At 31.2% G+C, this 25,274-nt stretch overlaps 1 protein-coding gene across 2 annotated transcripts in view; it reads left to right on the top strand.

Annotated features, from left to right (window-relative positions):
* LOC149911331 (adenylate cyclase type 6) overlaps positions 1–25,274 on the top strand; it is a 138,050-nt gene that overhangs the window by 32,081 nt on the left and 80,695 nt on the right. For both annotated transcript variants that reach the window (XM_090105416.1, XM_090105407.1), the window contains exon 3: positions 20,241–20,337. In XM_090105416.1, the coding sequence (XP_089961542.1) occupies positions 20,241–20,337 (97 nt within the window). The remainder of the gene's footprint in view (positions 1–20,240; positions 20,338–25,274) is intronic.

Below are 25,274 nucleotides of genomic sequence, written 5' to 3'. Positions count from 1 at the left end.
ACAGATTTAAACAGAAATTCGTCAAAGGGAAAATTAAAATCAACGCTCCACTGCTAGTTATTTGGTCTTAATTAGAATGCTTTCATTATGAAATGATTAACATTTGTACGAATTACTTAATCAAATTTTATTATATTATTAATTAATTAATAATATATTAACATTTATTCAGTTTATAGTTTCGTTTTCATTTTGTTTCTATCGGTCTTTAACAATAGACAATAATATAGCTATACTACATCAAAAATGTTTTAGCTCTATCTGCCTTCGACTAGGTATCACATTGTTATTACATGATACTAATAAAACTATACAACAATATTAAAAAATTCACATGCAAAATGCATTTAACCCCATCCTTGTTCTCCAAAGATAATATGTCAAAATATATTGCAATAACGTTGTAATACCCACTAGTAATACCGCAAGAGGCATCCTGTTTTTAGTGCTGTCTTGTTGGAGATTACCGCTTCCACACGTGTGTGCAGGTAATCTGAGGTTTAACAATCGGGTTACACGTTTACAATATTTTGAAGAGAATTTAAGAGAGTTTTTTACGTTGTGTGCGGATTAAAACAGTGCTTTTCAACGAGATTGATTTTAAGCACATTTTTAATTTTGTATTGCGCCTTCACGATTATTTAATATTACGTAATCATTTGCAATTGTATTATTTCCTGTATTTATGAAGACGTACCTACATTTAAATAAAAGAGGGTGTGTGTCAAGCACACGTGTCAGAAGAGAAAAGATACCAAAATCGTGGCCACTCCATGACGTTGAAATTTTACTCTCAACGCGCCTAAAGAAGTTTATTTTAAATAATTATTGGCTCATATTAGTTTTTGTTTACCACTCGTGAATTTGATTCAAGAATTAATCTCGATGTACGAATATTCAGAGGAAAATTTACATCAAACTGAGTAATGTTGTTGAGGACGATTGTAATTGAAACATTAGCGACAATAGCCGATTGCTGGAATCCATTGGATTGTGGTGTATTTTAATTAAAGAATCTATTCATGGTCCTCTTTGATCGATCGATTACATTGTAATTATTTCGACCCTGAATTCGGGTTCTGATTGAAAAAGTGTTACGATATATGAATGGTACAATGTCAAACAAATGTTTTATAATTATTTTATTTTTTATCAGTATTTGTAAAATTATTTGTTTGAAAAGAAAACTTCTGTAAATTAATAAAGCTCATAACTGAATAATAAATAAAGAAATATTGAAAGATAAAGACTAAAGTATGGATGTGAAAATGACAATAATATGCATTCCATTTCTGTCTTTTATACTGTTTGATAATGAGAAGAAAAAGATTGTTCAGCCATCCATAATGCCTAACACCTCAATAGCAAACTTACATGCAAACTTTACACAGCGATAAAGACTGTATTCCCAGCCCCAAAGGTGCAATTTAGTAATTCGTTAAATTTATTTCATAATACAGTCTGTTGTGCTCAACCACATGAAATAGCTGTATTTTACTTGAAATGGGAACGAGTGTTTTAATTAAAGCAATGAAGTTTGTGGAAACAACTTCGAGGCGGATATCCCGCTAGGTGTTAGAACTTTGAGTGCAAACGGCAGCCTTTGTTTAAATTGGGATTGCTCTTTTATCTAATATATATTATAAAGGCGAAAGTTTGTAAGGATGTATGGATGTATGGATGTATGGATGTTTGTTACTCTTTCACGTAAAAACTACTGAACCGATTACAATGAAATTTAGCACACATATAGAGGGTAACTTGGATTAACACATAGGATAGTTTTTATCCCGGAAATCCCACGGGAACGGGAACTATGCGGGTTTTCCTTTGCAAACGCGGGCGAAGCCGCGGGCGGAAATCTAGTTATTTATAAAGCATTGTTTGACTTTGTGTTGTAAGAAATTATTTGGTGTGTAATTTTACAATGCAGCGAAAAATAATTATTAGTGGGTTCATACCCACTAATAATTATTTTTCGCTGCATTGCGTAGAGATGCGAGCTTGATTGCGTAGAGATTCTGTGGCCTTCTGTCTGCTTACAGGATATTGCTTATCTATTTCTCTATAAACAGTATCAGTAAAATGGATATGAAATGTTACTGCCGCTTTTTAATAATACGTTTCCACTGGAACACTAAAAAATATGGCAAGATATCTTATAAGATCTAAATACTAGCTATTATATCGAGCTAAATAATTTGCCCAATTACAAGTTTTTTTAGCAAGTTTTTCACAAATACATAAGAAACAAAACTTTGAATGAAATTTGAAGGATAGATGGAGAAAAGAACTATAATATTCGGAGGATAGGTACATGAAAACTGTATCTTCATCACAAAATTTACCAGAATTAATATCGCATCCATATAACAGACACTTCAATTATTAAAGGACTTGAAAATATTACAAACATTAGATCCGTGAGCTTCTTAACATGAATAGCTGTTTAATTGTTATAAATTAGCTGCCTCGTTAACATCAAAGACCGTTATAATCACTGGTTGATGTAATTATGTTGTCATTTGCAATTGTTAAGCCATTAGAATATAGCTAGTGACAGTATTAATCCAAGTATAGAATATGAATACAATTTATAGACTAGACTAGCTGATAATTTTTGAAACAAAAAAGAAATCGCAGTCGGATGAAACCCATTAGAAAAGGAGGGGAATATGAAAATAAAAGGAAAAATAAATTACGGTCAATCCGAGTTCGGGAAGTGGGAGGGGGGAGCTTTTAAGAGAAAAAAATGGTTTCTCTCGATTACCGACAAAACTACAAGTCCTACGGAAAAAAGTTCAATGGCAAAGTTGTAGGTAATAAAAAGATCTACAACTTTTTTATTTACAATTTTTACACATAACCTCAAAATTTAGGTGAAAAATTAAAAAAACCAAGTTTTTGGTTTTTTATTTTTATCTACTTCAAAATTTATTTATTTTCTACGAAATTTGGTGAAAACTTACTTTATTATGTCCCAAATACACTGTAATTTATTTGATTGAAAATATTTATTTTTTCGCCTTATTTTGAATTAATATAATTTTCAATTGAAAAGTCACCCGTCAAAATATCAGCTTTTTTCAAAAACTTGGGGAGCCTTTTATTCATTGAAATCTCTACTTTGATATGGTGTAAAAAAAATAAACATTACCATAGTAAATGTTCTCAGGAAATGCATACAGACAGTGTGAAAATGAGCTTTTACTAAATCAGGCACACTTCTCCCCAGTGTATAAAGGCTGGGGATTAAGGAAGATGTTATATAAAAGCATCTGCCTTGTACGGACCCTATACAAGGGTTAACGGGAAGTATACTGCCTACAAGGTTACTTATATAACCTGAGGTAGAATCGGCATACGTGTAAAAACACGTTCCGCCTGAAGTCAGCTAAATTAGCCGGGTTGCATTTAGGCGGCTACGTTGCTAACTCTATTCGGCTAGTGGTTTAAACGAACGTCTTTAACTGCTAGTTTGTTGGCATATACCACTTCCACATCAGTTTATATATGTTTTCTAAATAATAAATGTTTTCTAAGCCTACAAGTAAGATAATTGGTTTATAAGATGTAACGGGTTGTCTGTATATCTAATATCTAGCGTAGCTATAATAGACGCTGCTTATTCAATCATGTGATGACTGACTGAAAAATTATTAAGTCCGTGCAAGGGGTTCGAGTTGTATTACCCATAAAAGGAAGATTATTAATGAGATTTTATAATCTCATGAGATAGGTTGAAAAACAACTTTTTTATCTTGGCCATAATAATATTGTGTAGAATCCACATTAAAAGATTATACCACATTAGATTATGGTTGGTAATTGCGTATCTGTGTTTTTATTGGTTAAATATTGATATTTTAATGTTCTTTTAAGATCAATAACTTTTGACATACCTAGTTGTAGAGACACTTGTTCTTGTCTGATGTATGTAGTTTTTATTGAACGTCATGCAATATCGTGCACGCAACCAGCTACGAAGGGAATGCTATGATATGTTTAAACTATTCCGAAACTCCAATATATAACGCTTGAGAGCTTTGCGCTTAAACTGTATAGTGACACGATCGGTACCTAGGTGATGTTATCGAGAATACTTTATGGTTGAATTATTTTATCTGTCCTTCTGGTAGCTATTGGTTCAAGTAAGTGATAGAGTGGGTGTACAGGGTTAAACGATATTCTAGAACTTTGTTGACGCTGAAAATTTTTCATCTGTACTGTTAATATCTGGTTCAGTGGTTAGTGATGCTATCTAGTGTGAGTTTGATTTTTTGAAGCATATGAAGTGTAGGTGTAAGTATGCTGCATATGTTTAATAGAAGAGCTTCTTTCTGGCAATTTTTTTGCTCAATTTCAATCTATAGAAACTTTGATATTTTTAACATTGTGTTTATATTCAAGACTTGAATATAAATAATCTTAATTAAAACATGTCTTCGAATACAAAACAAAATATTTGAAAAGTCGAGTCTCAGAGTCAAACATATTTATTTTCACACTCAGATCAAATTCCTCTACACGATATAAAAGCCATAAACAGAAATGAACCTATGACGAAAAATAATCTATGCATTGTATAACAGAAACGAGCGAACCTCAGAAAGGTATTTCATATGAAATGGAAACATTACTGAAAACTCAATTACCTCTACGCATTGAATGAACAAACATGATTCAAAGGAAAGTGTATTTGATCTCAACTTCAATTTAATCTACTCGGTGGGCACAAAGAGTAAAGAATAGGAAAAAGGTCGAACAAATACTTTGTCTAGCAATCAGACGGGAACTCAAACATGAGTCGTCGTATTCAATTAGCCGAAGTTGGACTTTGAACTTTGAAGAATGGTTACTGAAAGGTTCGCCACCTCTAGATAAGCGGCAATTAACTTATTGGCTGTTTCGTTTGCGATTTTTCAAGGATCCGAACTATGTAGATGACCGATTAGACTAATTTACAATTACATATTTTGTAAGTAACTTGATTCTGAGGAATAATAGTTTACTTGTTATTAAGGTTATTGCGTTTAAAACGTGAAAACAGGGTAACTTTAAAACTTTCTTTCTTTATCTTGTAACAAATTGTTTTAAGAACAATTTAATTTTTTTCATATCATATACCATATACCTATTATACGATAATTACGAAAGATTTTTCTGTAATGACAACGAAACTTTAAAGACATGAAAATATAGGCAATGGAATTTTTCGGATAAACATACGCCCCCGTACTAGTAATTAATATAGATGATACTCTCGATTCAACATATAAAGCGAAATCCACTAAGCTTCTCATTATATAAGCTCAAGGGTCTAAAGCGTACTTGGCATAGAATGCAAATACATTTTGGTATTTTAATAAATACTTATATAATACGACTATACTCTATATTATAAGAGCTCTGTTTAATTACCTGTTTTAATTAACAGTTATTATTAAGGATTGTTAAACATTTAAAGACTATTAAAACGGTTCTTTAAACTATACTTAAAAGAGTTATTATAAATCTCGTGGTTATCGAAAATTTCGTTATCCATTCTGACATATTATTAAAGTGGTGTAGCATACATATAGCCTTTGGGCTTAATTATGAAACAAGCCAAATGAAAATATTTCTATGATTCTATTCAAAATTAATGAATACATAAAATCCACATGTTTTCGATTGCCAATTACGAACGTGACTGAAATGAAAAAAACACTGTTTAATTCATCTCAATAATTAATAACAAACAAAGTAAAAATAATTAATATTATTAAACATATAATTTTAAATGATAACGATACATCTTTACCTTACCAAAGGCTTAATAGGTACTTAATGAAAGCGCACATTAGTAAATATAGTAGCCAATGAACCATAATGTGCTTTCCTGTTCATAGAATAGAGTGCTTTTCAGAATAATCTGATACATGTCTTAAACATGTAAATATCCCAATCCCACTTTGAGGGTTCCAAAAATAGCTTATTAAGGAACTCCCAAGATAACAAGCTTTGCAGAAAATTACTACGAACTTGTAGGTACATAAAATTTAAAGTAGATTTCTAAATAAACTTAAGTTTACTGCCTTATTGTGTAGTGTTTAGCGTGGAAGACTGGAATGAAGAAGTTGATAAGATTCGAATTTATTTAGTTTAGATTATTTAGTTGCTCCTAGTAAATGAATAGTTCAAAATGTTTGTTGAATGAAACAATTCACTTTTTTAATGGCAGTAATTCGAAGTGGTAAATGTATTTATTGTATTCAGCAATTTTCAGATATTTCATCTCAGATAATGAATATTGATTCTATCGATTTCTTTAATTAAATATAAGTACTTTACTGTATCTTTATTTAAAGAAATCTTATGAAATTTAAGGTATTAATCTAGTAAAGTTTAAAAGTTTTATGAACTTCGGAGCTATACGAGACAATTTGATCGATTTTTGTGATTTGCCTCAAAATCTGATAGACTTTACTCTAAAATTTTGAAACTTGATAGAATAATTTAAAACTAAAGTTCAGAGTTCGCAAAGACTTTCCTAAAATAATAATATTATTTACATTCACATTCTCTATACACTTAATTTTTATTTCAATATAAAAAAAAAAACAATGTTTAAAACAAAACAAATATTTTGTCCATAGAATAAAAGTAATGCATCAATGAGCAATGAGCGTATTCGTGAAACGTGTTTTGAAAGCAAATATTTTCATAGATTTTTATTGTAGTTAAACCATTTCGAAAACTTTATACAATGAATATTTTATTTGTTTATGGATTTTTGTGTTTATTTTAAATTCAAGCACCATACATCAATAATTACATGCATCGCTTCGTACAAATAATAGTTTTTTAGCCTGTTGTCCTTATAGTACTTTCAATATATTTACCTTAATATTGTTTAGTTTAATGTTTAATTTGTTCTATTGTTCTTTTAAAGAATGATTGACAAATATCTTTTCATATACATTATTTTGCTAATATTTACTACCTACTGTTCAATACATTTTTTGTCTCATTAATTTACATAATATTTTGTTCTATAATTCAAACGTTATTAACCTGCCACTAAGTATTAGTGGCAGGTAAATAACGTTATAATAACGTAATACTTATTTTATGAATAAGACGCTACCCTATCCTCCTCTATTTTTATTGAAGTGAAACTTCTTTATGAGAGTAAAATTTTAAGGTCGCGTCATGCTAATATCGTCACGAGTAATGGCGACAATTTTGGTATACCTATTTGAATCTTGCTAAAGAAGTTTCATTTCTGACACGTGTGCTCGGCACACGCGCTCATTTTTGATAGACTATAAACTATTTACCCATATTTATTGGCATACAATAAAACATAGTTCACACAACATAATTCATAAAACATACCATAATAACATTTATCCACGATCTTCATGCAAAACCCAACCATATGAATTGTTTATCATATCATTTACCCTTGATTCATGGCCTTCGAAAAGAGTTCAATATTTAAGTGAATAAAGGTCCAACATTATGTTAATCCCTAGAGGGCTATAACCAATACTTGGCTGACCATACGAGATATATATCAACCTTAATCTATTACAAATTGTAGATATAAAATATACTATATTAGCCACTTACTTATTATGGTTCCTTATTGGTCGGCTATATGTCATAATAAAAGCTCCATTCATTTGGGAACAAATCATATTTTGTATTACACTTCAGAAGAGCATTGGCTTCAGTCTACGCGTCTTATTCAGAGTATAATAAATACTAGAAGTATCTATAACATAAAGTTTTTAGTTTTTCTTAAAAACGTATAATACATTGTGAAGGTCAAATGTTGTTAGTCTAGTACCTTCAAAAAATCTTTGGCTTTTTGGTGGTAGTAGTTCCTAATTAGACTATTTAGTTGCTCCTAGTAAATGAATAGTTCAAAATGTTTGTTGAATTGCAAATCATGTTTGAGCGATTCGTGGGTACAGTGGTTAATGCATTAGCATAGAATCGATTAAACCGGAATTTAACTTTTGGTGTGACGATGCAACGAACTTTCAAATAATTAATTTTAAGATTTACTAAATAATAGCCGCTTGTTTCAGCTAAAATATGAGCTCGGTAATTACATTTTTAGTGGTAAGTAATTTAAAAAGCCATCCTATAGCTTTCGAGTTATATCATGACAAACAAACAAATCTTTCCACTTTAATTGTATAGATTATATTCCTTTTCTTTGATGTCTTATCTCGCTACTCTAGCTCTTTGTATCCATCGATAGGTCCATGTCAGTACGCTAATAAAATGATAGATGAAGGAGTAGGTATTCGTCTGAATATCTTTGACTAATGATCGGATAAACCCAACCAAATTGTTTGGAAAGTTGTTTGGAGTTCAGAAGATTAATCTTTTGATGGTTTTTTTCAAAGGATTATTAGTTAAATGATATTAATAGCCATTTTTGCATGTTATAGGTGTGTTTATTGTTATTTTGTCAGTTATCATGACAAAAACGTGTGATAGGAACGTAGGAAGATGAACAAAAAAAGACGTAATTATTGTTATCTTTTTATGTATGGGGCTCGTAAGATAATACGATATGTGACGATATGGTATGATAAAACATACGAAAAAATAGTGAAAAATTATTATAGACTATATTTGTACGAATTACTTAATCAAATTTTATTATATTATTAATTAATTAATAATATATTAACATTTATTCAGTTTATAGTTTCGTTTTCATTTTGTTTCTATCGGTCTTTAACAATAGACAATAATATAGCTATACTACATCAAAAATGTTTTAGCTCTATCTGCCTTCGACTAGGTATCACATTGTTATTACATGATACTAATAAAACTATACAACAATATTAAAAAATTCACATGCAAAATGCATTTAACCCCATCCTTGTTCTCCAAAGATAATATGTCAAAATATATTGCAATAACGTTGTAATACCCACTAGTAATACCGCAAGAGGCATCCTGTTTTTAGTGCTGTCTTGTTGGAGATTACCGCTTCCACACGTGTGTGCAGGTAATCTGAGGTTTAACAATCGGGTTACACGTTTACAATATTTTGAAGAGAATTTAAGAGAGTTTTTTACGTTGTGTGCGGATTAAAACAGTGCTTTTCAACGAGATTGATTTTAAGCACATTTTTAATTTTGTATTGCGCCTTCACGATTATTTAATATTACGTAATCATTTGCAATTGTATTATTTCCTGTATTTATGAAGACGTACCTACATTTAAATAAAAGAGGGTGTGTGTCAAGCACACGTGTCAGAAGAGAAAAGATACCAAAATCGTGGCCACTCCATGACGTTGAAATTTTACTCTCAACGCGCCTAAAGAAGTTTATTTTAAATAATTATTGGCTCATATTAGTTTTTGTTTACCACTCGTGAATTTGATTCAAGAATTAATCTCGATGTACGAATATTCAGAGGAAAATTTACATCAAACTGAGTAATGTTGTTGAGGACGATTGTAATTGAAACATTAGCGACAATAGCCGATTGCTGGAATCCATTGGATTGTGGTGTATTTTAATTAAAGAATCTATTCATGGTCCTCTTTGATCGATCGATTACATTGTAATTATTTCGACCCTGAATTCGGGTTCTGATTGAAAAAGTGTTACGATATATGAATGGTACAATGTCAAACAAATGTTTTATAATTATTTTATTTTTTATCAGTATTTGTAAAATTATTTGTTTGAAAAGAAAACTTCTGTAAATTAATAAAGCTCATAACTGAATAATAAATAAAGAAATATTGAAAGATAAAGACTAAAGTATGGATGTGAAAATGACAATAATATGCATTCCATTTCTGTCTTTTATACTGTTTGATAATGAGAAGAAAAAGATTGTTCAGCCATCCATAATGCCTAACACCTCAATAGCAAACTTACATGCAAACTTTACACAGCGATAAAGACTGTATTCCCAGCCCCAAAGGTGCAATTTAGTAATTCGTTAAATTTATTTCATAATACAGTCTGTTGTGCTCAACCACATGAAATAGCTGTATTTTACTTGAAATGGGAACGAGTGTTTTAATTAAAGCAATGAAGTTTGTGGAAACAACTTCGAGGCGGATATCCCGCTAGGTGTTAGAACTTTGAGTGCAAACGGCAGCCTTTGTTTAAATTGGGATTGCTCTTTTATCTAATATATATTATAAAGGCGAAAGTTTGTAAGGATGTATGGATGTATGGATGTATGGATGTTTGTTACTCTTTCACGTAAAAACTACTGAACCGATTACAATGAAATTTAGCACACATATAGAGGGTAACTTGGATTAACACATAGGATAGTTTTTATCCCGGAAATCCCACGGGAACGGGAACTATGCGGGTTTTCCTTTGCAAACGCGGGCGAAGCCGCGGGCGGAAATCTAGTTATTTATAAAGCATTGTTTGACTTTGTGTTGTAAGAAATTATTTGGTGTGTAATTTTACAATGCAGCGAAAAATAATTATTAGTGGGTTCATACCCACTAATAATTATTTTTCGCTGCATTGCGTAGAGATGCGAGCTTGATTGCGTAGAGATTCTGTGGCCTTCTGTCTGCTTACAGGATATTGCTTATCTATTTCTCTATAAACAGTATCAGTAAAATGGATATGAAATGTTACTGCCGCTTTTTAATAATACGTTTCCACTGGAACACTAAAAAATATGGCAAGATATCTTATAAGATCTAAATACTAGCTATTATATCGAGCTAAATAATTTGCCCAATTACAAGTTTTTTTAGCAAGTTTTTCACAAATACATAAGAAACAAAACTTTGAATGAAATTTGAAGGATAGATGGAGAAAAGAACTATAATATTCGGAGGATAGGTACATGAAAACTGTATCTTCATCACAAAATTTACCAGAATTAATATCGCATCCATATAACAGACACTTCAATTATTAAAGGACTTGAAAATATTACAAACATTAGATCCGTGAGCTTCTTAACATGAATAGCTGTTTAATTGTTATAAATTAGCTGCCTCGTTAACATCAAAGACCGTTATAATCACTGGTTGATGTAATTATGTTGTCATTTGCAATTGTTAAGCCATTAGAATATAGCTAGTGACAGTATTAATCCAAGTATAGAATATGAATACAATTTATAGACTAGACTAGCTGATAATTTTTGAAACAAAAAAGAAATCGCAGTCGGATGAAACCCATTAGAAAAGGAGGGGAATATGAAAATAAAAGGAAAAATAAATTACGGTCAATCCGAGTTCGGGAAGTGGGAGGGGGGAGCTTTTAAGAGAAAAAAATGGTTTCTCTCGATTACCGACAAAACTACAAGTCCTACGGAAAAAAGTTCAATGGCAAAGTTGTAGGTAATAAAAAGATCTACAACTTTTTTATTTACAATTTTTACACATAACCTCAAAATTTAGGTGAAAAATTAAAAAAACCAAGTTTTTGGTTTTTTATTTTTATCTACTTCAAAATTTATTTATTTTCTACGAAATTTGGTGAAAACTTACTTTATTATGTCCCAAATACACTGTAATTTATTTGATTGAAAATATTTATTTTTTCGCCTTATTTTGAATTAATATAATTTTCAATTGAAAAGTCACCCGTCAAAATATCAGCTTTTTTCAAAAACTTGGGGAGCCTTTTATTCATTGAAATCTCTACTTTGATATGGTGTAAAAAAAATAAACATTACCATAGTAAATGTTCTCAGGAAATGCATACAGACAGTGTGAAAATGAGCTTTTACTAAATCAGGCACACTTCTCCCCAGTGTATAAAGGCTGGGGATTAAGGAAGATGTTATATAAAAGCATCTGCCTTGTACGGACCCTATACAAGGGTTAACGGGAAGTATACTGCCTACAAGGTTACTTATATAACCTGAGGTAGAATCGGCATACGTGTAAAAACACGTTCCGCCTGAAGTCAGCTAAATTAGCCGGGTTGCATTTAGGCGGCTACGTTGCTAACTCTATTCGGCTAGTGGTTTAAACGAACGTCTTTAACTGCTAGTTTGTTGGCATATACCACTTCCACATCAGTTTATATATGTTTTCTAAATAATAAATGTTTTCTAAGCCTACAAGTAAGATAATTGGTTTATAAGATGTAACGGGTTGTCTGTATATCTAATATCTAGCGTAGCTATAATAGACGCTGCTTATTCAATCATGTGATGACTGACTGAAAAATTATTAAGTCCGTGCAAGGGGTTCGAGTTGTATTACCCATAAAAGGAAGATTATTAATGAGATTTTATAATCTCATGAGATAGGTTGAAAAACAACTTTTTTATCTTGGCCATAATAATATTGTGTAGAATCCACATTAAAAGATTATACCACATTAGATTATGGTTGGTAATTGCGTATCTGTGTTTTTATTGGTTAAATATTGATATTTTAATGTTCTTTTAAGATCAATAACTTTTGACATACCTAGTTGTAGAGACACTTGTTCTTGTCTGATGTATGTAGTTTTTATTGAACGTCATGCAATATCGTGCACGCAACCAGCTACGAAGGGAATGCTATGATATGTTTAAACTATTCCGAAACTCCAATATATAACGCTTGAGAGCTTTGCGCTTAAACTGTATAGTGACACGATCGGTACCTAGGTGATGTTATCGAGAATACTTTATGGTTGAATTATTTTATCTGTCCTTCTGGTAGCTATTGGTTCAAGTAAGTGATAGAGTGGGTGTACAGGGTTAAACGATATTCTAGAACTTTGTTGACGCTGAAAATTTTTCATCTGTACTGTTAATATCTGGTTCAGTGGTTAGTGATGCTATCTAGTGTGAGTTTGATTTTTTGAAGCATATGAAGTGTAGGTGTAAGTATGCTGCATATGTTTAATAGAAGAGCTTCTTTCTGGCAATTTTTTTGCTCAATTTCAATCTATAGAAACTTTGATATTTTTAACATTGTGTTTATATTCAAGACTTGAATATAAATAATCTTAATTAAAACATGTCTTCGAATACAAAACAAAATATTTGAAAAGTCGAGTCTCAGAGTCAAACATATTTATTTTCACACTCAGATCAAATTCCTCTACACGATATAAAAGCCATAAACAGAAATGAACCTATGACGAAAAATAATCTATGCATTGTATAACAGAAACGAGCGAACCTCAGAAAGGTATTTCATATGAAATGGAAACATTACTGAAAACTCAATTACCTCTACGCATTGAATGAACAAACATGATTCAAAGGAAAGTGTATTTGATCTCAACTTCAATTTAATCTACTCGGTGGGCACAAAGAGTAAAGAATAGGAAAAAGGTCGAACAAATACTTTGTCTAGCAATCAGACGGGAACTCAAACATGAGTCGTCGTATTCAATTAGCCGAAGTTGGACTTTGAACTTTGAAGAATGGTTACTGAAAGGTTCGCCACCTCTAGATAAGCGGCAATTAACTTATTGGCTGTTTCGTTTGCGATTTTTCAAGGATCCGAACTATGTAGATGACCGATTAGACTAATTTACAATTACATATTTTGTAAGTAACTTGATTCTGAGGAATAATAGTTTACTTGTTATTAAGGTTATTGCGTTTAAAACGTGAAAACAGGGTAACTTTAAAACTTTCTTTCTTTATCTTGTAACAAATTGTTTTAAGAACAATTTAATTTTTTTCATATCATATACCATATACCTATTATACGATAATTACGAAAGATTTTTCTGTAATGACAACGAAACTTTAAAGACATGAAAATATAGGCAATGGAATTTTTCGGATAAACATACGCCCCCGTACTAGTAATTAATATAGATGATACTCTCGATTCAACATATAAAGCGAAATCCACTAAGCTTCTCATTATATAAGCTCAAGGGTCTAAAGCGTACTTGGCATAGAATGCAAATACATTTTGGTATTTTAATAAATACTTATATAATACGACTATACTCTATATTATAAGAGCTCTGTTTAATTACCTGTTTTAATTAACAGTTATTATTAAGGATTGTTAAACATTTAAAGACTATTAAAACGGTTCTTTAAACTATACTTAAAAGAGTTATTATAAATCTCGTGGTTATCGAAAATTTCGTTATCCATTCTGACATATTATTAAAGTGGTGTAGCATACATATAGCCTTTGGGCTTAATTATGAAACAAGCCAAATGAAAATATTTCTATGATTCTATTCAAAATTAATGAATACATAAAATCCACATGTTTTCGATTGCCAATTACGAACGTGACTGAAATGAAAAAAACACTGTTTAATTCATCTCAATAATTAATAACAAACAAAGTAAAAATAATTAATATTATTAAACATATAATTTTAAATGATAACGATACATCTTTACCTTACCAAAGGCTTAATAGGTACTTAATGAAAGCGCACATTAGTAAATATAGTAGCCAATGAACCATAATGTGCTTTCCTGTTCATAGAATAGAGTGCTTTTCAGAATAATCTGATACATGTCTTAAACATGTAAATATCCCAATCCCACTTTGAGGGTTCCAAAAATAGCTTATTAAGGAACTCCCAAGATAACAAGCTTTGCAGAAAATTACTACGAACTTGTAGGTACATAAAATTTAAAGTAGATTTCTAAATAAACTTAAGTTTACTGCCTTATTGTGTAGTGTTTAGCGTGGAAGACTGGAATGAAGAAGTTGATAAGATTCGAATTTATTTAGTTTAGATTATTTAGTTGCTCCTAGTAAATGAATAGTTCAAAATGTTTGTTGAATGAAACAATTCACTTTTTTAATGGCAGTAATTCGAAGTGGTAAATGTATTTATTGTATTCAGCAATTTTCAGATATTTCATCTCAGATAATGAATATTGATTCTATCGATTTCTTTAATTAAATATAAGTACTTTACTGTATCTTTATTTAAAGAAATCTTATGAAATTTAAGGTATTAATCTAGTAAAGTTTAAAAGTTTTATGAACTTCGGAGCTATACGAGACAATTTGATCGATTTTTGTGATTTGCCTCAAAATCTGATAGACTTTACTCTAAAATTTTGAAACTTGATAGAATAATTTAAAACTAAAGTTCAGAGTTCGCAAAGACTTTCCTAAAATAATAATATTATTTACATTCACATTCTCTATACACTTAATTTTTATTTCAATATAAAAAAAAAAACAATGTTTAAAACAAAACAAATATTTTGTCCATAGAATAAAAGTAATGCATCAATGAGCAATGAGCGTATTCGTGAAACGTGTTTTGAAAGCAAATATTTTCATAGATTTTTATTGTAGTTAAACCATTTCGAAAACTTTATACAATGAATATTTTATTTGTTTATGGATTTTTGTGTTTATTTTAAATTCAAGCACCATACATCAATAATTACATGCATCGCTTCGTACAAATAATAGTTTTTTAGCCTGTTGTCCTTATAGTACTTTCAATATATTTACCTTAATATTGTTTAGTTTAATGTTTAATTTGTTCTATTGTTCTTTTAAAGAATGATTGACAAATATCTTTTCATATACATTATTTTGCTAATATTTACTACCTACTGTTCAATACATTTTTTGTCTCATTAATTTACATAATATTTTGTTCTATAATTCAAACGTTATTAACCTGCCACTAAGTATTAGTGGCAGGTAAATAACGTTATAATAACGTAATACTTATTTTATGAATAAGACGCTACCCTATCCTCCTCTATTTTTATTGAAGTGAAACTTCTTTATGAGAGTAAAATTTTAAGGTCGCGTCATGCTAATATCGTCACGAGTAATGGCGACAATTTTGGTATACCTATTTGAATCTTGCTAAAGAAGTTTCATTTCTGACACGTGTGCTCGGCACACGCGCTCATTTTTGATAGACTATAAACTATTTACCCATATTTATTGGCATACAATAAAACATAGTTCACACAACATAATTCATAAAACATACCATAATAACATTTATCCACGATCTTCATGCAAAACCCAACCATATGAATTGTTTATCATATCATTTACCCTTGATTCATGGCCTTCGAAAAGAGTTCAATATTTAAGTGAATAAAGGTCCAACATTATGTTAATCCCTAGAGGGCTATAACCAATACTTGGCTGACCATACGAGATATATATCAACCTTAATCTATTACAAATTGTAGATATAAAATATACTATATTAGCCACTTACTTATTATGGTTCCTTATTGGTCGGCTATATGTCATAATAAAAGCTCCATTCATTTGGGAACAAATCATATTTTGTATTACACTTCAGAAGAGCATTGGCTTCAGTCTACGCGTCTTATTCAGAGTATAATAAATACTAGAAGTATCTATAACATAAAGTTTTTAGTTTTTCTTAAAAACGTATAATACATTGTGAAGGTCAAATGTTGTTAGTCTAGTACCTTCAAAAAATCTTTGGCTTTTTGGTGGTAGTAGTTCCTAATTAGACTATTTAGTTGCTCCTAGTAAATGAATAGTTCAAAATGTTTGTTGAATTGCAAATCATGTTTGAGCGATTCGTGGGTACAGTGGTTAATGCATTAGCATAGAATCGATTAAACCGGAATTTAACTTTTGGTGTGACGATGCAACGAACTTTCAAATAATTAATTTTAAGATTTACTAAATAATAGCCGCTTGTTTCAGCTAAAATATGAGCTCGGTAATTACATTTTTAGTGGTAAGTAATTTAAAAAGCCATCCTATAGCTTTCGAGTTATATCATGACAAACAAACAAATCTTTCCACTTTAATTGTATAGATTATATTCCTTTTCTTTGATGTCTTATCTCGCTACTCTAGCTCTTTGTATCCATCGATAGGTCCATGTCAGTACGCTAATAAAATGATAGATGAAGGAGTAGGTATTCGTCTGAATATCTTTGACTAATGATCGGATAAACCCAACCAAATTGTTTGGAAAGTTGTTTGGAGTTCAGAAGATTAATCTTTTGATGGTTTTTTTCAAAGGATTATTAGTTAAATGATATTAATAGCCATTTTTGCATGTTATAGGTGTGTTTATTGTTATTTTGTCAGTTATCATGACAAAAACGTGTGATAGGAACGTAGGAAGATGAACAAAGAAAGACGTAATTATTGTTATCTTTTTATGTATGGGGCTCGTAAGATAATACGATATGTGACGATATGGTATGATAAAACATACGAAAAAATAGTGAAAAATTATTATAGACTATATTATCTCAGAGCACCCTTTTTCAAGCCCAGATCGTTTGAATTGTCACTTTCACTAAGTGATTAAATTATATTATGATTTACACAAAATAGATAGTATGAAAATATAATTTCATATGAACCTAGATACAATTTCATATTGATATGAAATTCCTAATTAGCTAAATTGCAATACAAAATTTGCAATTTGTAATCCACAGATAAACCAATGGGGATTATATTTGCCAGATTGTAATAATAAATTTTAATCTATACATTATTATCCCACTGTCCTCGCCATGATTCATTTATTTTAATTAAAACCGCAGTACAAATTACAAAATTAATCATGATTAGTGATTTTGTTGTTTTGCACTTTGGTGGAAGGAAGTTTTTATTTAAAGTGGTTTCTCAGATTGCTTACATTTTACCTTATATTTTACATTTTAAAGATTATAAAAATTTAAATATTTCGTCTAATATTACTATAGATACAATCACGAACACTGTATTTTCTTGTGTTTGATTTTACTCGAGTAGGTATTTAGGAATTAAAGATTGTAACAGATTTTAAACGCCATTTATTCATTGTCGAAACGGCGGGATAACAATATTATTATACCTAATGAATAAATCGCGTTTAAAATCCGTTAAAATCGTTAATATCTAAAAAATGAACACATCAGGTAGGTATGTATACTACTTATAAACTAAACCTTACTGATAAACTAAAGACAGATTTTAATAGGTAACATAGAATTGCAATAGCAAGTAATAGAAACCATAGAAACCTTCTCACAATGATAAGAATCAAACATACAAACACAATAGCTTCTAGAAGATCTCATCTTTAATAATACAATGCAGTTTGCACTACGAACTGTATTCATACGAAATCGATGTTAAATCAGATCTATTTTAAAACTAAGATCTCCTCTGGTTTTGCTTAGATTTTTTTGTAAGGTATATAGCTATAATGCAAGCGGAGACAAATCCAACAAAGAAACAATCATTAAAATCCATTTAACCTTTCTTGAGTTAAAAGTGTAACCTCGAATATAACAATTGAATTTGAATGTAATTCAATTAGACTTCTTCTAGAAGCACTTTTGACTCATCATTACATATTTTTAACATTTTCCACCGGTTCGGAAAGCAGTATCTACGAAAAAGAACCGTCAAGAAACTCCTAGGTTGCTCTTTTAATTAATCATGTCAGTCTTACAATTTAATATTACAAAATACATAATATGTAACATCATAATATATTATAATAATATGCCAAAGAACTGTCCTGTGGTTTTTACGCGACAACCCTCCATGGGTTTTTATCGTCCATATATTCCTTTATACTGTAGTAGGCTCTCTGAACTAGTACATTTTTTATATAAATTTAAATTTAGAACTACTAAACTCTTTAATGCATATAAAGGTATTCCAGAATACTTTTTTAATCCAGAGTAGTACACGAGTTAAGAAAACATTAGTTTGCTTTTAGGATTTACTTTAGTTTTAAACCTATAAATGTAGCTCTACACTACAAATTGTTAGGGCTATTTCCAGTTGACAAGCTTTCTGTTAGGCTGTTAGTTACGTTACAACCGATATAACTTGTTTCTGCAGTCGTTAATAATGCTATAGGTAGTTAATGTAGGTACCTATTATTGAATGCTTTTAATTGTTATGAATAAAATAGTGAGAGCTTAATGACATTTATATATTGTATAATATATATAATCAGTCAGTATTGAATATTGATTATACATGAATTTTTTTTAAAATTTCTTATTAATTTTTATCTACAACCAAAGCCAAACCATACATACAAACCCCTAGCTCGAAACCTGTTGAAGCCCAATTTTACATTAGTCTACATCTACACTAAATAAATAAATTAAAGTTAAGTTTGTTACACCCATATTACACCAATATAACCCAACAAAAGTTGAATGCAGTTAGTATATAAATTGTTCCATGACAACTTCCACCTCCTTCGCCTATTTTCGGCATCGATTTTATCACAGGATTTTATCTTTGAGAGACACTGACACAAATTACGCTGTCACAAACAATATGTCATGAAACACGTCATTAGAGAAAGAGAAATGTTTTGATCAATGTTTGTCTGCAATGTTAAAATAATGTGCTAAACAATTGTGGTTATGTGCTGGTTGGTTGCGAAATGATGATATTCCTTTGGTACTTGGTATTGAATGTTTGGACGTTTATTCGATGTCATACAGAGAACAAGGGAGGAGTCAGAAAGTAAGAATGATAACCATATGATAACTCAACAATAAGTAGAAATAAAATTTTATTTTCTTAAACTTTAACAAATATGAATCGGTCACGCATGTCATCATATTTTACTTCTATAAGAGGATAAATGAAAAATGAAACATCTTCTGTGCTTACTCTTTTATATTTTATCACATTTGGCCTCAAAAGAGAAGCCCGTCTTATCATCTCAGAAGATTGAGTATATAGCTATGACTAGTCAAAATTTCTACGCAGAATTTAATATTTCAATTCAGAAAAACAGTAAAAAAAATCTGTTTCTGTTTATAGCCCAAAGTTATTATCTTGTAGACTATACACATTTATTTTACCGTTATATTCAGAAAGTTATAGTAATTATATTATCAGATGTAATATTTTAAGAGCAATTAACAAGAAATAACACCAACCATAGAACAAAACTTTAATTATTCAGATTGCTCATTACGAATTCAAACTACAGATAACAGAATATTTAAACAAAATTAAATGTTTAAATCCATTGTTACAATTATTCCTAATATTAAAAAATCGAAAGTGTTTTTATTTATTTCACACCATAACGATATCATAGATATGATTTTTTGTTTGGATAAAGTTAGGAGGTTCGAAAGTGACATAGGCTACCTACTTTTTACCGCCTTGCAACACCTTACTCCCATCTGAATTTTCTACTATACGGGCGCAAACACAGAGCGAAAAGCTTGTTATCGCGTTAAGACATCCCAAAATTTCCAGATAAAACATTAAAAATTATACATAATACATTATACAGGAATAGATTAAAAGCACCCATTATAATGAAATCTTCTTCCAGGTGGAAGCAGAAGGAGGCGCGCAGAGCTCGTCGCCTGCCCTGCCCCTCTGCCCCTCGGGCAAACCTGATGTTGACATACAACCCCTACTCGGAGAAGGTGAGTTCCAAGTGATACGATTATATAAATAAAAAAAGCATGTGTGCCGAGCGCACGTGTCAGAAGTGAAAATTCTTTGGAAAGGTTCAAAGATACCAAAATCGTCTTATCGCCTTACTGCATGACGTGCCGGTATTGCCATGACGCGACCCTTAAATTTTACTCTCAACGCGCCTAAAGAAGTTTCGCTTCAAAAATATTGATCGATTAAGTATCTATCTAAATTATATATGGCGACCAATTGTATGTCAGATTAAAGTATATAGAAGTTTTTTAAATAATATGCTGAGATGGTAATGGAAATAGGAGTTTGATTAAAGTTCCTTTGAATAACGGCATGTTATTTTAATGGACTTATGATTGCACCTGTCGCGTGTACGTACAATACAATTATATATAGAATTAGCTTTCCGCCCGCGGCATCGCCCGCGCAGTCAAAGAAAAACCCGCATAGTTCCCGTTCCTGTGGGATTTCCGGAATAAAACCTATCCTATGTCCTTTCTCAGGTATCAAAATATCTCTATACCAAATTTCATGCAAATTGGTTCAGTAATTAAGGCGTTATTGAGTAACAGACAGACAGACAGAGTTACTTTCGCATTTATAATATTAGTATGGATTTGCTATGTACTACATTGGGATAATTATTCGATTACAAAGTACTTCCTAATTTCTAAAAATATTTGGCAATGAAAGTTTGTTTCTTGACCAAATATACCTTAACGTATTCTATATAAAAAATTAATGTACCTCCTTTTACTCTTATAAAGACAGTTCATAAATTGAAATTAATATTAATACCTACAATGGCATCCATAGCCAGTCATTAAATAATACATCAACCACTCAAGATCCTAAATTAATGTAAAAGAAAATATTTGAATTGCTAATCAAGGAGAAATCTCGGAAGGTGGCGTTTTAGCCAATAAAAGGAACATCGTAAGCTGAAAGTCGAGTCGAAATTTATTTATTTTTTTGCAAACTTAATTCGTAGGGATGAGTAAGATATGAAAGTCACACGGTTGTAAATAATTTTGTAGAGATGTTAAGAAGTTAAAAAAATGTATATTGATATTATTGATACCTCATAAAAAGTTAGACTTGAGGTGCTTACATCAAAATGATATCAATCATAATTCTCAATGTATCAACGCTCGGTGTATATGTACCTACATATATGTCGAGTGGATGCATTGATTTTTGATCCGTGCCGTCATTGGATCTATCAATCAGCTTCAATCCTGAACTGTCTCCTACACTAATTTATCCAGAAGACCTAAACAATACAAATGCTTACCATGAAACTTTTTGGGTCAGATCTATAGTCTTCAGACAATAGTCCCTATAGAATTTGGCACTTACTAGCCAAATATGACCACTCACTCTTGTGATCAAGCTCTAGATGCAACTGTTGAATATTATACTTCAGACTACTTCAGACTTGCAATCCTATATCAGCATACTGCCCTAGAATAAAATACTGTAGAAAAATAAATTGATATTCTATACTCGCCCACTCTGGTGAGGACACTTCATTAATGTAATAACCACAATAACTTTGAGCTACATCTAGGTTGTTCCAATGGCCACTGATCAATACTGCATACATATTTTTTATGGACATAAGAATTTATTCTTGGCGTAGTATTGAGTAAAAATACAAATTATTATATTAATAGAATCTAAACTATTATACGAAATATACCCCCACTTAGTTTGGAATTTATGGTTAGGGAGCCAGGTGCAAATTTGGTTAACTATTTCCTCTCAAGAGATAATTCGTCAGACGCATGAGAGTATAGTATTATAAAGCCTCGTGAACGTCAGCTGGCGCTCGGTTGGGGGGGTGAGCGGTTGTAGCCTCCCACGCACATAGGAAAAAAAATACATTTCCTCTCAGCTAAAAATTTGTCAAATTGTAGCTAACCCAATATCTCAACGAAAAAAAATAGTCAGCTGGTTACAACATGGTGTATTATACGTCAGCTGGTGTCTCGAACATGAAAGTTAAATTTAAAGAAAAATTTATTTTCCGTTATTTCCTCTCAAACAAAAATTTACCTGATGATAGCTTATATGTAACTGTGGATAAATATATATGTCAGCTGGCTGTATCTTGGTGGAAAAACCGTCAGCTGATACGGGAGGCTACAACCGCTCTTCCCCCCAACCGAGCTCCAGCTGACGTTCACGAGGCTTCATAATACTATACTTTGATGCATTTTACTAATTACCGCTTGAGAGGAACTTGGTCATAAAATCTGCTGCTGGCTCCCGGACTATTAGAGGCGCAATTTGTGTAGGATTCTCTGAAATTTATTGGGCATTAATATATGCCATCTTCTACGAACCCGGTTTAATAGAGATGCGAGAATTAGTCAATATACGTGTTCCGTTTAAAAACATATTGCATATACATCGCTTTCGAGAAACATACCTCAACCAATATATTTCCTCAATTTCGAGTTCCTCAAATTGGTTCGCTCTGTTACAATGCTAGGAAATTGAAATTTTTTTATCATTTTTGCAGTTAATTAAGACGGGTATAGGTTGTTCCGCGTAACTGCATTCATTGGAAAACTTTTGTGTTACATACGATATAATATTAAGACATTTCATACGTTTTTTTAAATAGAAGACTTAAATAGATAACAATTAGAATTGCTTAGATTTCAAAGCGTTTATGAAGATTATTATATCTAATGATTATTTTTCCTTTGTTGGCTTTTATTAAAATCTGGTGTAAGTAAACATTTAAATATTAAATCGTATGATAACACGATTTAATATTCATGAAAGTATAATTCTCATGAAAGCTTTAATTAATCAAACTATACATTTATTTTATTAAGTAGATTTAGGTATTGAAAGTCTTATTCGGATGAATTAATATCACTCGAAAATGTTAACTTTTCAGCCTGTTTGAACATATTGCGCATATTAGGTCTGAATTAATTATTTTTCATACTAATTCATGGTACCTACTTCAGTGCAAAGTGAGCGAAATGCAAATGTTGATAATAACTTATTTTGAAAAGCATGTTCATATATAATTTCATTCGTGCAATGTTGGTTGCGGGGGAATTAAAAGGAAACATAATACAGTAAAAGTTAACATTCAAATTTGCACTCCTGTTGAGCTTAAACTTTGCCTTTTGTTGTGTTTGTACTGATGTAACTAGAGAAATACTAAATATTAATTTGGAAATGGACAGAGTGAGATTAAAACTGGGGTCGCCATTTAAATAATTACATTTTAAACAAGAACAAATGTGGTGTTAGTATTTGTTTAGACATTGCACACTCAAAGGGGTTGCGCCCGGCTCGTTACATTAGGTTCGTACATTAATGTTATTATTCCTTCCGTAGGTTATGTTTTGTAGATTGGTGAAACAATCACAGAATATCTAGGTATTTACCTAATAATTAAATAATTGAAAATAATTAATAATTAATTTACATAATGAATTAACTTATAAGAATGGAGATGTATATAGCTAAAATGTTGTCTCAATCTACAGTCGTCTACTACAGTCTACTTATTTTTAAGTTATAAATGTTATATACTTACCAACAATTAGCTTGTATTGATCTTCGAAAACATTAGTTCATACATGAAAATCACGAACGCTGTTCTTTTACTTTTGACACAATAGTTCTTCCACGAAAGCCGAACAACTCCAGCACGAGCACTCACATTTTTAAACGACTCAATCCATTTAGCACAGATACTAGTTCACGTGTCCTTCAATTGCTCGTGTAATCTAGGTTTTAAGTGGTCAAACGTGGAAAGATCTACCGTTACAGTATTCGTTACCACGCATGAAAGAGTGCAACATTTCATATTTAAACATTGAAATCCCGAAAAATGGAGCGTGCTCCTGCTTAATCTGAGCAATCGCACTGTGTCAATATTAGATTTACCTGTAGCAGGTAAACTGTGTTGATCGGATGGCATTCACCAACTATCACGTTCAACTGTTGAATAAAAGAGGTGTTCACGTTGTGAGAGAATATTTTCAATGTCACAGATTCTTTGAACATTTTTACACGTGCGTTTGAATATTCGGGTAACAATTAGGTGCCATAGTTCAGTTAGAAATTACTAACTGTATTTTAATTTGAGCCTAGAAATTATATATAGAAACTAGATTTCCGCCCGCGGCTTCGCCCGCGTTTTCAAAGGAAAACCCGCATAGTTCCCGTTCCCGTGGGATTTCCGGGATAAAACCTATCCTATGTGTTAATCCAAGTTACCCTCTATATGTGTGCTAAATTTCATTGTAATCGGTTCAGTAGTTTTTACGTGAAAGAGTAACAAACATCCATACATCCATACATCCATACATCCATAAATCCTTACAAACTTTCGCCTTTATAATAGTATTAAGATTTCCTTTTGTTGTATAAAGATGTGCTATCATTAATTGAAACGATACCAACCCACAGGGCTTAAGAAGCTTTCTTCGTCATTACTTAAAAAGCACCAATATTTGAAGCTACTGATCCCTACACTTATACAAACGAGTAGTTGCATTTGTGCATTGTCTATAATACTAGTTTATTTGGACTCCATTTTGATAAACTGACAGTCATTCGTAGATACAATACTGGCATAAACGGTAAAGGATGTACAACATATGCCGTCACAGGTTTAGACCACTTGCGTTTGCACTATCGCTACTCCTTGATAATTAACTCTATCACAAACAAAATCACTGCACTGCTAAGTTCCACATAAGTTTAATAAATACAGAACGTGTCATTTCGCTTCGCTCATCACATGTGTGTTCGTAAAAGCAGTACCAGCATCAAATATTCAGTGATTAAATTCCGCGAGCTAGTATCGATGGTATCTAATGGAAATAAATTTAATTTGAGAATTCTCTCTCAGTATCAGATATCTATATACAGCGACATCAATGCCTCTGAGTAA

This window comes from Colias eurytheme, chromosome 1 (assembly GCF_061535395.1).
Source record: "Colias eurytheme isolate Ceu_HAF_F1 chromosome 1, ilColEury1 Martin Lab GWU primary, whole genome shotgun sequence".
NCBI classification, from domain to species: Eukaryota; Metazoa; Arthropoda; class Insecta; order Lepidoptera; family Pieridae; genus Colias; species Colias eurytheme.
This window is presented reverse-complemented; position numbering and strand designations above follow the sequence as displayed.